Raw genomic sequence first — 14,752 nt, forward strand, 5'->3', positions numbered from 1 at the left:
TGGTTGTGAGCCACCATGTGGTTGCTGGGAATTGAACTCAGGACCTTTGGAAGAGCAGGCAATGCTCTTAACCTCTGAGCCATCTCTCCAGCTCCATAACCATTTATTATACCTGATTTTGACTATCATATTAAACAAATTTCAAGTTTACTTTAAAGTTGTTTTGAGTTGCCTGCTTTAGACTAATCTTCGACATTATATATAAAAGATGCCTTGATTACCTTTTTTTAAGAATTTGCAATAAATTAGTAAATCTCATAAGATTAGGATTTTATAAACTAGAATAATTTATCCCTGTTAAGATTCTGAGCCTTAAAAATTACAATTACTGAATTAAAACTTTTAGTAGCTAAGTTTTGAGGGTTTTTGTTTTGTTTTTGTTTTTCAAGGGAGGGTTTCTCTGTTTAACAGTCTTGGTTGTCCTGGAAGTCACTCTGTAGGTCAGGTGGCCTTGAACTCACAGAGATCCACCTGCCTCTGCCTCCCGAATGCAACTTTATTTTTTTAATGATTTTTTTAAATTTTATTTTATGTGCATCGGTGTTTTGCCTGCATGTATGTCTATGTAAGGGTATTAGATCCCTTGAAATGGAGTTACACAAAAAAATTGAGAGCTGCCATGTGGGTGTTGGGAATTAAACCTGGGTCCTTGAAGGAACAGCCAGTTCTCTTAACCTTTGAGTTATATCTCCAGCCCCCAAACTAAATTTTAAAATATAAATACAATTCACTGAAAATTTGGGAGCTTCACTCTCCTGATCCTTGTATATTGTGCTTTTACAAAATCAGATTTTAGGTTTGGTTTGGTTTTGGTTTTTCAAGACAGGGTTTCACTGTATAGCCTTGTCTGTCCTGGAACTTGATCTATAGACCGACCAGTCTAGCCTTGATCCACCTGCCTCTGCCTCCCGAGTGCTGGGATTAGAGGCATGTGCCATCACCACCACCCGACAGACAGATTTTTTTTTTATATCAAGTAGCTAATTTTGTCACAAGAACATAATTACAGAAGAGTAAACTTAGTTTTTATAAGGAGACATATAAACCAAAACAGTTTACAATTAATTCTTAATTATTCTTGTTATGGCTCTGCATCTCCAAGTGTGTAAAGTTAGCAAATTAAGCCAAGGCGTGCGTGACTGAAGAGACATCTTTAAGTCAGTTGACATGGGTAGACTTTTAGAGCTTTAGGTCTCATCCTCCATGGCCCTGTATGGTCATATTGTCTGTGACTGGACTACAAGCATTAATGGTTTTGTTTATATTTTTATTTATATAATTCATCCTACCTAAAATAATTCAGTCCCTCTTTTTTAATTGAAAATAGATTTTTACAGTATATTCTGCTTATGATTCCCCCTGCCCAAATTCCTCCCTGATCATCCCACCCACCTCCCTCCCACCAATATTCACACCCCTTCTTGTTCTGTCTTAAAAACAAACAGGGAGCTAATAAAGACAAAAGAAAATAATGATAAAATAAGATTAAAAAATAAACCAGGAAAAGAAAGGAGCTAGATAAAAAGCTTGAGAGGGTCCTAAGATAGTGACGCGGCCTTTTTCTGTAGGCCTTATGAAATTGTTTTTCCTGTAGATTTGTAATAATAAAACTTATCTTTGTTGAAACAGTATTGGAGTTTATTAAAAAGATTTTAACATAATTGTAAATATCAGATTAATAGAGAGAAAGTAACTTAGGAAAAAATGTTTTATATACTTCGTTTGGTATGGGATTCTTTTACCAAAGCTTTGTATGTATGACTTAGGAGCTGAAATTATGTCAGAAGGTTGCTAAGGAAACTAAATGATCATAGGGTGCTTCCTGGTGTGCCTTCGATGGGATAACAGCTAATAAGGTAAAAACCCTTGATCCGGAGAGTTAAACTAGGTTTGGTATTTTAGAGACAGGATCTTACTACGTAGCTCTGGCTGTCCTGGAATTCACTGTGTAGATAAGGCTACCCTTGAACTCAGGCATGACACCACTCTCTGCAAAAAGCCATTCTCTCTAACTTCTGGCTAATGAACAGGAAGGGGCACAGCCTATTCAGAGGAAAATCTTGACCTGTCTGATCTAAGGGATAGATGAGACGGCTTCAACTTGGAGAATGGAGGGTCTGTCAGTGCTAAAGTGAACATCTAACCACATAGACAGTATAGTAGATTGCTGTGTCTGAGCTTAACGTTAACCCAGAATACGATAGAGCAAAGCTTCTCGGTCATGAGAGGCCTGAAGACAGTGATGTTAGTGATTATCTAAATCTTAAGTTTAAGACAACGAAGGCACCCTTAATCCCAGCACTCAGCAGGCAAAGGCGGGAGGATCTCTGAGTTTGAGCTAGCCTGGTCTATATAGTGACTTAGCAAACCAGCTAGTACTACATTGTCAGGCCCTCTTTTTTTGTTTGTTTGCTTGCTTGCTTTTTGTTGTTTGGTTTGGTTTGATTTGGTTTTTGTTTTTGGTTTCTTTTGGTGTTTTGTTTTGTTTTTGAGACAGGATTTGTGTAACCTTGACTGTCTTGGAACTAGCTCTGTAGACCAGAGCTGCCTGCCTTTGCCTACCAAATGCTGAGATTAAAGGTGTGCACCTTGACTGCCCATCTTAAGACCCTGTTGTTTGTCTTTTAATTTTATATATATACACAAATATGTGTGTGGTTATATATAATTGTGATACATACATACATACATGTGGTGTGTGTGTATGTGTGTGTGTGTGTGCACAAAGAGAATGAATGGATATGTGGAAAAACACCAGAGAACAGGGTTTTGTTTATTTGTGGGCTTTTGATCTTTTTGGTTGTTTGGTTGGTTGGTCAGTTGGTTGGTTGGTTTGGTTTTTCGAGACAGAGTTTCCCTGTAGTTTTAGAGCCTGTCCTGAAGACCAGGAGACCAGGCTGGCCTCGAGCTCACAGAGATCGGCCTGCCTCTGCCTCTGAGTGCTGGGATTAAAGGTGTGCACCACCACCACCACCATCCTGCTGCTTTTTGTTTTTCGAAACAGGGTTTCTCAGTAGCTTTGGAACCTGTCCTGGAATTCACTTTTTAAACCAAGCTGGCCTTGAGCTCAGAGTTGATTAAAGGTGTCCACCACCACCGCCCTGCTAAAGAACAGTCTTAAGGAATCCAGGGCTGGAGAGATGGCTCCATGGCTAAGAGCACTGGTTATTCTTCCAGAATGACCTGGGTTCAATTCTTAACACCCACATGGCAGTTCACAGCTGTAACTCCAGTTCCTGGGGACCTGACACCTTCACACCAACGCACATAAGATATAGTTAAATAATTTTTTTTTAAAAAGAAGGAATCCAATAATGAAGTAAATTAAAAGGAAAACAGTGTAAAATTGTCTTTCATTGACTGTACCACAGCAGCAGGGCCTAATAGGGAATGGTGAAGCAAGCCAAAATATATTAAAATTACACCTGCTGTTAGATGTGTGGACAGAAGAAATTCTTCAAAGGGACAGAGGGATCTGGTCAGGTGGTACACTATCTGTAGTGAAAAAAAGAAAATTTAAATTAGTCTTTTAATAGTTTGTAGGTGGGGCTGGAAAGATGGCTCAGAGGTTAAAAGCACTGGCTGTTCTTCCTGAAGTCCTGAGTTCAATTCCCAACCACCACATGGTGGCTCACAGCTGTCTGTAATGAGATCTGCTGCCCTCTTCTGTCATTCAGGCAGAATACTGTATGATGGATGGATGGATGGATGGATGGATGGATGGATGGATGGATGGATGGATGGATGGATGGCAGGTATACATGGCTTTGTCCTGACGATATTCTTGAGGCTGTGGAGAGTCAAAGGGTTTTGTTCTAGGAAATCACTTCTTAAGTTCTTGCAGTCTGGGCGGAGTGGACTCTCCATCCAGCAGTGTGTCAGAGATGACTGAAGCAGTCAGCCTTTGTTGGAAGAATGATAAGAGAGTATGTGTGGTCACAGGAAAAACAGGGAAATAAAAAGTTGAGATCTTAAACTGGGCAGTGGTGGCGCACGCCTTTAATCCCAGCACTCGGGAGACAGAGCAGGCAGGCGGATCTCAGAGTTCCAGGACAGCCAGGGGCTACACAGAGAAACCCTGGCTCCAGAAAAAATAACCACTCATGGGAAGGTAAATGGACGATAGTTCCTTGTGATGTCTAAGGTTTGCTGGGAGCCACTACTCAAAGGAAATTCCTGGAGGTTTTTGTTCAATGCTAGTGATTAAGATAGCTGTGAGGCAATTTGCAGTTATTAGTGGTATAGGCTACAGCTGTTAGAAGTGACACAGGAAACATGTTCATGGATGATGAAAATTCAGGTGAACCTGTGTGATTGGTAAGTCCTCGCTCTGGTCCTCACTAGCTCAGACTAGTGTTAGCTTTCCTGCTCTACGGACCATTTCTCTGCACACTGTCTGGATAGTAGGAAGCGGTCGTTCACAGCTCCTGCCTCAGTTTTTTTTGTTTTTTTTTTGGTTTTTTTTTTTTTTGGTTTTTCGAGACAGGGTTTCTCTGTGGCTTTGGAGCCTGTCCTGGAACTAGCTCTTGTAGACCAGGCTGGTCTCGAACTCACAGAGATCCGCCTGCCTCTGCCTCCCAAGTGCTGGGATTAAAGGCGTGCGCCACCACCACCCGGCCTCTGCCTCAGTTTTTTTACATGCTGTCGGGCCCAGAAGAAACCTCTGGGCTTGTTAGCCAGCCAGCTGTCTTCGTAACTGTTGCTCTAGAAATTGAGAGAAGCCTCCCAGTGTTTGGTGCTCACTGGTTTGTGTGCTTCACCCCAACAGCAGTGCCTCCTCTGGCTACCAACACTGTGTCTCCATCTCTTGCTTTGCTGGCGAGCAACCTGTCGATGCCTACAAGTGACCTACCACCTGGTGCCTCCCCAAGGAAAAAGCCTCGAAAGCAGCAGCACGTGATCTCCACAGAAGAAGGGGATATGATGGAGACAAACAGCACTGATGATGAGAAATCCACTGCCAAAAGCCTCTTGGTGAAGACGGAGAAACGAAAGTCTCCTCCCAAAGAGTATATTGGTAAGACCGCTGGGGCGAACGTCTCCCGGCTCTTACCCCAGTCAAGTCCGTCTCAGGGCATCGGTGTCACTGCATCTCACTTACTGGAGTTGAACTTCAGAATTATGTAAAATATATAATATGCTGTTTAATGTCCTCGTGTTTTCTCATGTGAATAGATGAAGAAGGAGTGAGATACGTCCCAGTGCGACCAAGGCCTCCCATCACTTTGCTTCGTCACTATCGGAACCCCTGGAAAGCTGCTTACCACCACTTTCAGAGGTACAGTGACGTCCGGGTCAAAGGTTAGTTTCCTCAGAAATGTCTAGTACGCATGAAATGGCATAACATGTAAGCTATTTGTTAATCACAATAAAAAGAACCATAGTTCTCGAATTTCCAACTAATGCAATATCAGTGGAATATAACAGTGGGAAATTATTTGCTCCCAGAAATCTGTGTACTTATTGGAAACCCAAGTAAAATGAATAAAGGGAAGCCTTAGTTAAAATAAATTCTATGGGGTAACAGCTCCCCAATTACTGCGACATTAACCTCTTTGGTTCCCCAGTACTCGCAGAAGAACCTGTAATTGTATTGCAGCTTGACTCAGTGGTTAAGAGCACTGGTGGCTTTTGTAGAAGACCTCAGTCCAGTTCTCAGCACATACATGGTGGCTCACAACTAAATAATTAGATGACTCCCGTTCCAGGGAACCCAGTGCCGTCTTCCGGCTTCCGTGGACACCAGGAACAGATGTGCTAAATTTAAAAAAGTAAAAAGTAAAAATCAACTGCTCCAGGGTAAACACTTGGTATTTTGTTTTGTTGTTGAACTTTAATATGACTTTTTTTTAATGACTTATTTATTTCATGTGCATTAGTGTATTGCGTGGGGAGGGGGTAATCCCCTGGAAATGGTACAAGCAGTTGTGAGTTGCCATATGGGAGCTGGACCTTTATCCTCTAGAAGAGCAGACAATGCTCCCAACCTCTGAGCCATCTCTCCAGCCCACTTGCTTTTGTTGTGATTAAAGTTGTGTGCTACCACATCTGGCTTTGGAAAAGAATAGAGAAAATAACCTAGATTCAATCTCATAACTTGATTTTAAAAATAAATTCAAATGAAGTACGATGGGAAAATAGTAAAGATGAGTGCAGACGACAGTGAAAATGAAAACTAGAAAGAACAAATCACTGAAACAAGACCTCACAGACCCTGTCCCCCGCAGCTGCTTGCTGACAGCCCTGGTTGATCCCACTATTCCTTCATGTGCTTGGACCTGGGCAGCCCTTGGGTCGGAGCTCCTTCAGACTGCTTTCAGACACTGTGCCAAAGACAGCAGAAAACGGTTGTGCTCTGAGCACTAGGGAAGTTTTGTAGGATTCATGTGCCAGGGCGGTCCATCTACAGAGAGCTCTGACAACAACTTAACCCTGAGCATACAGGGCCTGTACATTGTCCATGGCAAATATTATACCAGGCACAGATGGTTCCCAGCTTTTCATCTGCGCACGAAAACTGAGTAGCTGGGTGGCAAAAATAGTCTTTGGAAAAATAAAAGAAGGCTTGAATATTCCTGGAGCAATTTGGGTACAGGAACAGCAAATCCAACAAGATCACCATTGTCAACTGGACAACTCCATTGCTTTTAACTTGCCTGTATAGCCAGTAGGTCATTCTTTCTGTGGCTCAGGAGAATGCCCCCACCCCAACCCATCTGTGTACAGTACCCCGTAATCTCTGCTTTCGCTGCAATTCTTTGGCTTCCATAGTTTCATCGGTCCCCTCCAGGTCTAGGTGAATCACAGAGTTAAGTCTATGGTAATAAATAAAAATTAAAACCAATGACATGCTGACACATAAAATCATTGTCTGGAAAAGTTTTTAGCATAATTGAAAAGAATAAAAAGAAGGCACAAGCAAGAATGAAATGATACAAATCATGTAGCCATTCAAAGCATAGAGACTTTCAAAATATGTAATCTAGAAAAGGAGGAAGACAGCTATACAGTGAACACACCTGTTGAGAAATGTCTTAGTACCAAGTATGTTGGATGCAGATTAATGGTTGATTGTATAATGTGTTCAAAGGCCTTGGGTAATAACCGGACTTTATTATTTAAACACATTATTTGAACTTGTGATCCTTGTGCCTCAAACTTCCCAGTACTGGGAATATAGCTTCCAGAAGTTTTGGTCCAGCTCTCCAGCTAAGCCCCACACGTAGAATAAGACTTGGCTTCCTGGACCATTTCTGCTCTGCGAGATTACCGTAGGAGCTTGCTGTCCTGCTTGTTCACCCTGTTAACAGAATATGTCTTAAAAGTTTTCCTGTGGAACCAGTGAAAATACAGAAAAGGGCTGGTATGATGGTGGGTCTCTGTGGGTGTGAAGTCACACAGAGCCACATGGTGAAACCCTGTCTCAGAAGTAACATACAGAAAGTTTTATTCATATTGTTGACCCCTATTCCCCCCAGTGTAAATGCATAAAGATGTGAGAAAAGACATTTTGATAAAATATCAACACTTAAGATGCTTGAACCCAAATGATTTTTGCAATCTTTAATTGTATCTGTGTGTGGTTTCAGAGGAGAAGAAAGCTATGTTACAAGAAATAGCTAATCAGAAGGGAGTGTCCTGCCGTGCCCAAGGCTGGAAAGTCCACCTCTGTGCTGCCCAGTTGCTGCAACTGGTAGGTGCAGTTCTGTCGGTTATTGTGTCAAAGAGGTAACCAGTGGGTAGCTGGCCCGGTATACCATGGGCCTGGGTTTGATCCCCAGAGCTGCCTAAAGTGTGAGAAAGGCACACAGGCCTGTAGTCCCACAATTAAAGCAAGTATATCTATTGCCTGGTAATTATGATTGTTTATTATTTGATGGAGGTGAGTCAGAGGACAGCCTTTGGGAGTAGGTTCTCTCCTCCGTGTGAGTCCTAGGAGATCAAACTCAGGTTGATGCTTGGGAGCAGGTGTCTTTCCTCACTGAGCCGTCTGTCCAGGCCTGCATTTTAGTTGTGATTACCTGGATCCAAGACATATGGAAGTGCTGGAGTGGAACCTGAAGTTAGAGTTGAGTATCACATCCTGTACCCTACCATCTCCTAGTAGGACGCAGACCTGTGCCCTCCTGCTTTAGAGAGCAGGCAAGAGTCTTCTCTGCAGAGCCTTCCGCTGCTCCTGAGAGCAGCCTGTAGTGGCTGTATGACGCACTGTGCCCTCTCTGACTCATGAATAAATATACCCATGAACATGAACTGCACCCTCTGGCATCTGTCAGTGCAGATCTTATGTGACCCACCATTCCTAGAAACCTGAGAGGGACAAAAATCTCTTCCCATCTGAGTTAAGGCAACACAGCCAGAGTATCCTCCCAAACTGTTCCTATATTTACAGTAACAGTGATCTCAAGACCATTTTCTACTGAGTATCAAAATGCGGTAATATTAGGAGTGCTAGTATTTGTGAGGCTGTAGTAGTAGGGATTTTGTGATAGAGACCAGCCTGAGCTACTGAGCAAGGCCTTACCTAAATGGTGAGGCTGGGCAGTGGTGGCACACGCCTTCACTTGAGAGACAGAGGCAGGCGAATCTCTTGAGTTTGAAGCCAGCCTGGTCTGCAGAGTTAGTTCCAGGACAGCTAGGCCTGTTACACAGAGAAACCCTATTTCGGGGGAAAGGGGACGAAAAGGGTGAGGGGAGAGCTTACCTAGCTAGCATACACGAAGGCTTGAGTTTGATGCCCAACACTATAGAAACTGGATGTAATGGCACATATCTGTAATTCAGTGTGATCAAAAGTTCCCAGTCATGCTTGGCTACATGGTAGGTTTGAGGTCAGCCTGAGGTACATGAAACAACAACAACAATAAAAAAACATTGGGGGGCTGGAGAGATGGCTCAGAGGTTAAGAGCACTGGCTCCTCTTTCAGAGGATCCAGGTTCAGTTCCCAGCACCCACATGGCAGCTTACAACTGTCTGTAACTCCAGTCCCAGGAAATCTTACACCTTCACAACAATGCACATGAAATAAAGTTAAATAAATTAAGAAAAAAAACATCATTGTCCTGTTACTAGGCTTAAATTAATATAAAATCGTATTTCTGTGAAAATGATACTTACTTTTTGGGAAATTATGGATATGGTATAGTATTTCAAAGTTATCTTTGAAGGTGGACTTTGAACTATGTCCAGCTATAGCATAATGTATTTATTAAGTAATTCCTCTATTGTTTGTTCTGTGCAAGCAAGGTCTTTATCATCCATGCACTTACAGCAGTTCACAGAATGGGGAGTGACACAGAACGGGCTCTGCAGTGACAGCGTGCTCCCTCTTGTGTGTTGCAGACAAATCTAGAACATGACGTTTATGAAAGGCTCACCAACCTGCAGGAAGGGATTATCCCAAAGAAAAAAGCAGCAACCGATGATGATCTCCATCGAATAAATGAGCTAATACAGGTTTGATGAGTTCTCAACCCACTCGGTCGTTTGTTTATTTCGATTGTATTTTAATTGCAGCATTTCTGCTTTCCCTTTCCTTTCTCCATACCCTCCCATATACCTTTCCCCACTACAAGTGTTTTTTATACAAACTTGCTTACTTCAGTGTGCATTGTCAGGAGGTGCTTAGCCACTTTTTAGTTTATATGTGTATTGCACACAGGGTTCACAAGATGAGTAAGACTTAAGTTATTAACTATTGATAAACAATTCTCTTAACACAATAAGGGCTAGCCACCTTGATTTCCCTTTGTCCTTCTACCAAGTCATGCAGTATCTTTAGCCATAAGGTCTTACAGATTCTAATTGGGGCCAAGAATTCCAAGGGGTAGTGTAGTCAGCCTTGTTATCTGTGGAATGCCTCTGCCAAGTGAACAGTCCTCTAAAAGCCATTCGTCCCCATGACAGCCAGGTAATGCTGTGCCTTCTGTTCCAGGGAAACATGCAGAGGTGTAAACTAGTGATGGACCAAATCAGTGAGGCCAGAGACTCTATGCTTAAGGTTTTGGATCACAAAGATCGGGTCCTGAAGCTCCTCAACAAGAATGGGACTGTCAAGAAAGTGTCAAAATTGAAGCGGAAGGAAAAGGCGTAGACCCAGAAGAATCGGACTTGGAAACAGAATTTATGAAGAATGATGATTCGGGGGGAGGGGAGAGGGCTTTGGCTGCTTTCACAATGGAGCACTGAAGTGCAGGACAGTTTTCTTCATTCACTTGAGGAAGCAGATCTGGTGGCACAGAAGGGTCAGAGCTGGACCGACATAGTGCGTCCTCCTTCCTCCAGGTTCATGCCTGTTACACCTCTGTCTTCAGCAACTCCTGACACAGATGGCCAGCCGAGTTTGCAGCCTTCCTGTCCATAGACTGTATTTATCTGGTGGATTCCTGCAGGGCCTGAACTGAGCCTGGACTGAAAGCATCCACTTGGACAATCTGTTATCTCTAGACTGAACATAAAACCTCTTCTCACTCCAGTCAGTTCTTCTGTTTGACCGTCCAGTGCCCAAATTGGCCTTCGACAGTGGTGCCACAGCACCCAGAGAGCTGCCACATCTCATAAGAAAGTGATCAGTTATCATTGTTTCCAAGTGATGTTGTTACATTGTCTGTCCTGCCTGTGTCAGAGCTGGATTCCTGTGGAGGCTGAGAGCAGACAGCACTGAACTGCTCTGGGATCCTGCTCTGGAGCACATCTTTGGTTGTGTGTACCTCCCTCCTGGTGTGACGCTGTTAATCACCTGTACCACGCTCTCCGAATGTTAATAAAGGATAGAAGAGGTTTTTGTAGATGAGCGGTTTGCCTGTTTCTACAAGGTGTTCATTCTCTCAGGTTTCTCTCGGTGTGCTGTGCTTACAGTGTTCAGTCTACTGCGCTAAAGTTTTGTTCCTCACTTACCCCAGTAACCTGATGGTGTTTTCAATGGTAAAGTCCCTTGAATCTTGTTTGTCTTAAAATAAGCCTGATGTAAGCCAGGCAGTGATGTCGCACACTTTTAATCCCAGGATTTGGGAGGCAGAGGCAGGTGGATCTCGATTTGAGGACAGCCTGGTCTACAGAATGAGTTCCTGGACAGCCAGCCCTACATTAATATAACTTGGTCAAAACAAGGGCTGTTGAGTTGACAGTGCTGGCGATAGAGCCTCCTGGTGCATGTGTGTGTGTATATATATATATATATATTTTTTTTTTTCTAAAATAGGATTGTGAAGGCATATCTAAAGTAATATGTGTGGTATGACAACCAGTCTTGATTTCTTTAATATGTGTATTTATTTGTTTATTTAGGGAGGGTGGCAGGCACAGACACAATTGTGTATGTTCATATATTTGTCCATGTATGTACAGTGTCACTTCAGGTATCTTCCTGTTTCTTCTTTCTCTCTCTCTCTCTCTCTTTTTTTTTTTTTTTTTTTTTGTTGTTGTTGTTGTTCTGGCTGTCCTGGAACTTGCTCTGTCAACCAGAATGGCCTCAACTCAGAGATCTGCCTGCCTTTGCCTCCTGAGTTATGGGAATAAAGGTGTGAACCACTATGCCTACATACATACATACATCCCTAAATATAGCTTGTCAAGTTCATGTAATGCTACTTATATGTTTGTTTTCAGGACTGACGGTTGGGCACTGGACGAGCACCTGGGAAGAACCCCTCCTCCCATTCTCAGTTTCACTCAGTTGCCTGCAGTTCTTTGTGTAGGGTGGAGACCTCGTGGGGTTTTCTCCTTGCAATTTGGCATGTTCATTGGTTTCATCCATGTTCAGTTCACACTTGGGTAGTCAGAGTCGCATACTCTTAAAAACAAATAATCAGAAAGCAGCTTAATGCCAGTTGTGATAGCTCACACTTGTAATTCCAGCTTTTGGGAGATGAAGCAGAAGGGTTAGGAGTGTTAGGTCACCCTCCATGACACAGTAAGTTTGAGGCCAGCAGAGGCTATATGACACGGCATGCCAGAAAAACTAAAAATGAAATGAATAAATATAAATAAATGATTCTGCTGTGTATGGCAGTGCAGGTCTGAAATGCCAGCCCCCAAGAGTCAAGGCAGAAGCAGTTTGAGGATGTCCTATACTGTGTAACAAAACGCTTTCAAAAACAACCAACAAAAGCTTATATTTATGCCAGATGCTGTTATGCACATCTTAATCCCAGCACTGGGGAGGCAGAGGCAGGCAGATCAGTGAGTTCCAAAACAGCCAGGGTTATATGGGGCTATGCAGAGAAACCCTGTCTTGAAAAATATATATAGTTACACTAATGTAGTATTTATATAAGGAAACCAAATGTTTCCTAAGCTAAATATATAAATTTGCCTCATAAACTAGAAATCCTATCCTAGCTGTAAGAAAATTTCCTTGAAGCCGGGCAGTGGTGGCGCACGCCTTTAATCCCAGCACTCGGGAGGCAGAGGTAGGCGGATCTCTGTGAGTTCGAGACCAGCCTGGTCTACAGAGCTAGTTCAGGACAGGCTCCAAAGCCACAGAGAAACCCTGTCTCGAAAAAACCAAAAAAAAAAAAAAAATTTCCTTGAAACCTTGTGCTATGTACAGTGAATATATACAAACAGGAAAAGTGATACAGACAGGAATAGCACTCAAGTATAAAAAAAAAAAAGCAAAGTTCTTGGACTGCAGAGATGGTTTGGTGGTTAAAAGTGTGTAATGTTCTTTGGGGAATTCAAGATGGCGGCAGCAGCCAGCACTTCAGGGTTCATGGAAACCGAAAGAGCCTTCAAGAGAAGGGAAGACAGACTGGAGAGCCTGCAGGGTAACAACTAAGAGAAGGCAAGTCTTAGGGAAGATGCCTTGAAAAGGTGGTAGAGTGGAGGGGCACCCATGACAGAGAGAAGTGGAGCTAGTGACTTGGTGATGGCAGGTACTGAAGCACGAGGCCGTGACTGACTAAGGAGCGTGTTGTTGAGTAACTCTAGTCCTTGGGCCGGCCGTTGCCGGATCAGCCACCCCTGGCCTACCCTGGCCTACCCTACCCTGTCAACAACGTCCGCTAGGCTAGAGCTGCCACTGGTCTCCACTGCAACCACTTGTGGCCATGCTGACTCTGAACAAGTCCTCGGAAATAAGGACTAAGTCTCGGCGAAAGACCTCCCTGGTCGGCGCTGCTGCCTGAGGTCATACTGATCTCCATGATTTGTGCTACTGCCACAGGCCATGTTGATGCCCATGGTCTCTGCTGCCACCAGAAGCCATGTCGATGTCCGAGCTCCATGCTGCCACTGGAGACCAGGTTGATTTCTGTGATCTGAGCTGAGACAGAAAGCTGTATTGAAGTCTACGCACAAACCATGCTGCCGGCTAAAACCATGTTTGTAAAAGAGGATGCCCCCCGACCCCAGTTGGTGCAGGATAGACCCAGACACCAGATTCTCCGCACAAAGGAGCTTTATTATCGTAGGGGGTGGGGACTGCCTCTGGATGGGGCAGAGGCGGATAGGCAGCAGCAGCAGCAGCAGCAAGCAGGAGGGTTGTGGGTGGGTTTTTTGGTTTTTGTTTTGGTTTGGGTTTTTTTGCAGGAGTGGGTTGCTAAGGAGAAAAGGCAGAGTCTCTGTTAGGGTGAGTTGGTAAGTCCTGGTTGGACATGTTAGCCAAATAATGAATTTTGGTTGTTGGACCTTGGTGTTTTGTCTTAAGAATGAGTCGGTAGCCAAACAGGGGGATGGAACTTGGGGACTAGCTGTAGGAATGTAATCTAAGGTTCTTAGCAAGGGAGAGGAAAGGGTAGAAAAGGGCAGAACCTGTGAGTGCTGTGTTGCCCTTCGATGTGAAAGTCCGGGATCTGCCCGCTGGCTGCCGCAGCGGGAAAGCCTGCTTTTGCAGTGGTACCAGTGACTGCAGACTCCTGACTGAGAATGAGAGAGACATGGAAGGCTTCTGTGAGAACCACAACACAACCCTACAGAAGAAGCAGGAAGCTACTGGAGAGAGGCCTTAAAAATAAAACTGTGATAAAGATACTCAAGTGTAGCTCTTTACCATTAATGGCTCTGGTGTCATGGGGAGGACTCAGTTTTCGTTAAGGGTCTAGCCACTGGAAATTGGACCATGTTTCAGTTAATATATGGGCATCACAAATTGGACTTGGGTTGTTGTTGTTGTATAGTGGGGGGAGGCAGGCACAAGGGTGGGCCTGGGAAAAATGGAAAGTGAGTGTGTGATTGGAGTACACTGTACAAAATTTCCAAATAATAAAATATTATATGGGGGGAGGGGGATGTATGTCGTTTTCTTGCAGAGTACCCAGGTTCGATCCTAGAGCCCGTCCACATTGGTTGGCTCACAGTTGCCTGTAATTCCAGGTCCAGGGGGATATAAATGCCTCTGACCTCCAGGGGCATTCTCACTATACTAAGGAGACAGACATAAAACAGCTAGTGTTCTGCAGTTCTGTTCATAAACATTATCTCAAAAAGATAGAGACAGAAAGAAAATGAAAGTGTACTAGGAACTATTATAAAGGATGTAGGGACATAAAGTTAGGGTGGAGAAGCCAGGTGGTGGTAGAGCTTGCCTTTAATCCCAGCAGCGGCAGGCAGGTGGATCTCTGAGGTCAAGGCCAGCCTGGTATAGAGTGAGTTCCAGGACAGTGAGAGCTACACAGAAACCCATCAAGGTTTACCTAATAAGACTGACTAGCCAGGCGGTAGTGGCGCATGCCTTTAATCCCAGCACTCGGGAGGCAGAGGCAGGCGGATCTCTGTGAGTTCGAGACCAGCCTGGTCTACAGAGCTAGTTCC

The 14,752-nt window shown here is 43.7% G+C and overlaps 1 protein-coding gene across 4 annotated transcripts in view; it reads left to right on the forward strand.

Moving 5' to 3' along the window:
* Positions 1 to 10,790, forward strand: part of Sap130 (Sin3A associated protein 130) — a 66,210-nt gene extending 55,420 nt beyond the window's left edge. For all 4 annotated transcript variants that reach the window (XM_005355854.3, XM_026783537.1, XM_013349604.2 and 1 more), the window contains 5 exons: positions 4,769 to 5,017; positions 5,176 to 5,301; positions 7,590 to 7,693; positions 9,344 to 9,457; positions 9,936 to 10,790. In XM_005355854.3, coding sequence (XP_005355911.1) covers positions 4,769 to 5,017; positions 5,176 to 5,301; positions 7,590 to 7,693; positions 9,344 to 9,457; positions 9,936 to 10,094 — 752 coding nt within the window. In that variant the 3' untranslated portion in view covers positions 10,095 to 10,790. The remainder of the gene's footprint in view (positions 1 to 4,768; positions 5,018 to 5,175; positions 5,302 to 7,589; positions 7,694 to 9,343; positions 9,458 to 9,935) is intronic.
* Positions 10,791 to 14,752: the final 3,962 nt, after the last annotated feature.

Source organism: Microtus ochrogaster, chromosome 18 (assembly GCF_000317375.1).
Source record: "Microtus ochrogaster isolate Prairie Vole_2 chromosome 18, MicOch1.0, whole genome shotgun sequence".
Classification (NCBI taxonomy): Eukaryota; Metazoa; Chordata; class Mammalia; order Rodentia; family Cricetidae; genus Microtus; species Microtus ochrogaster.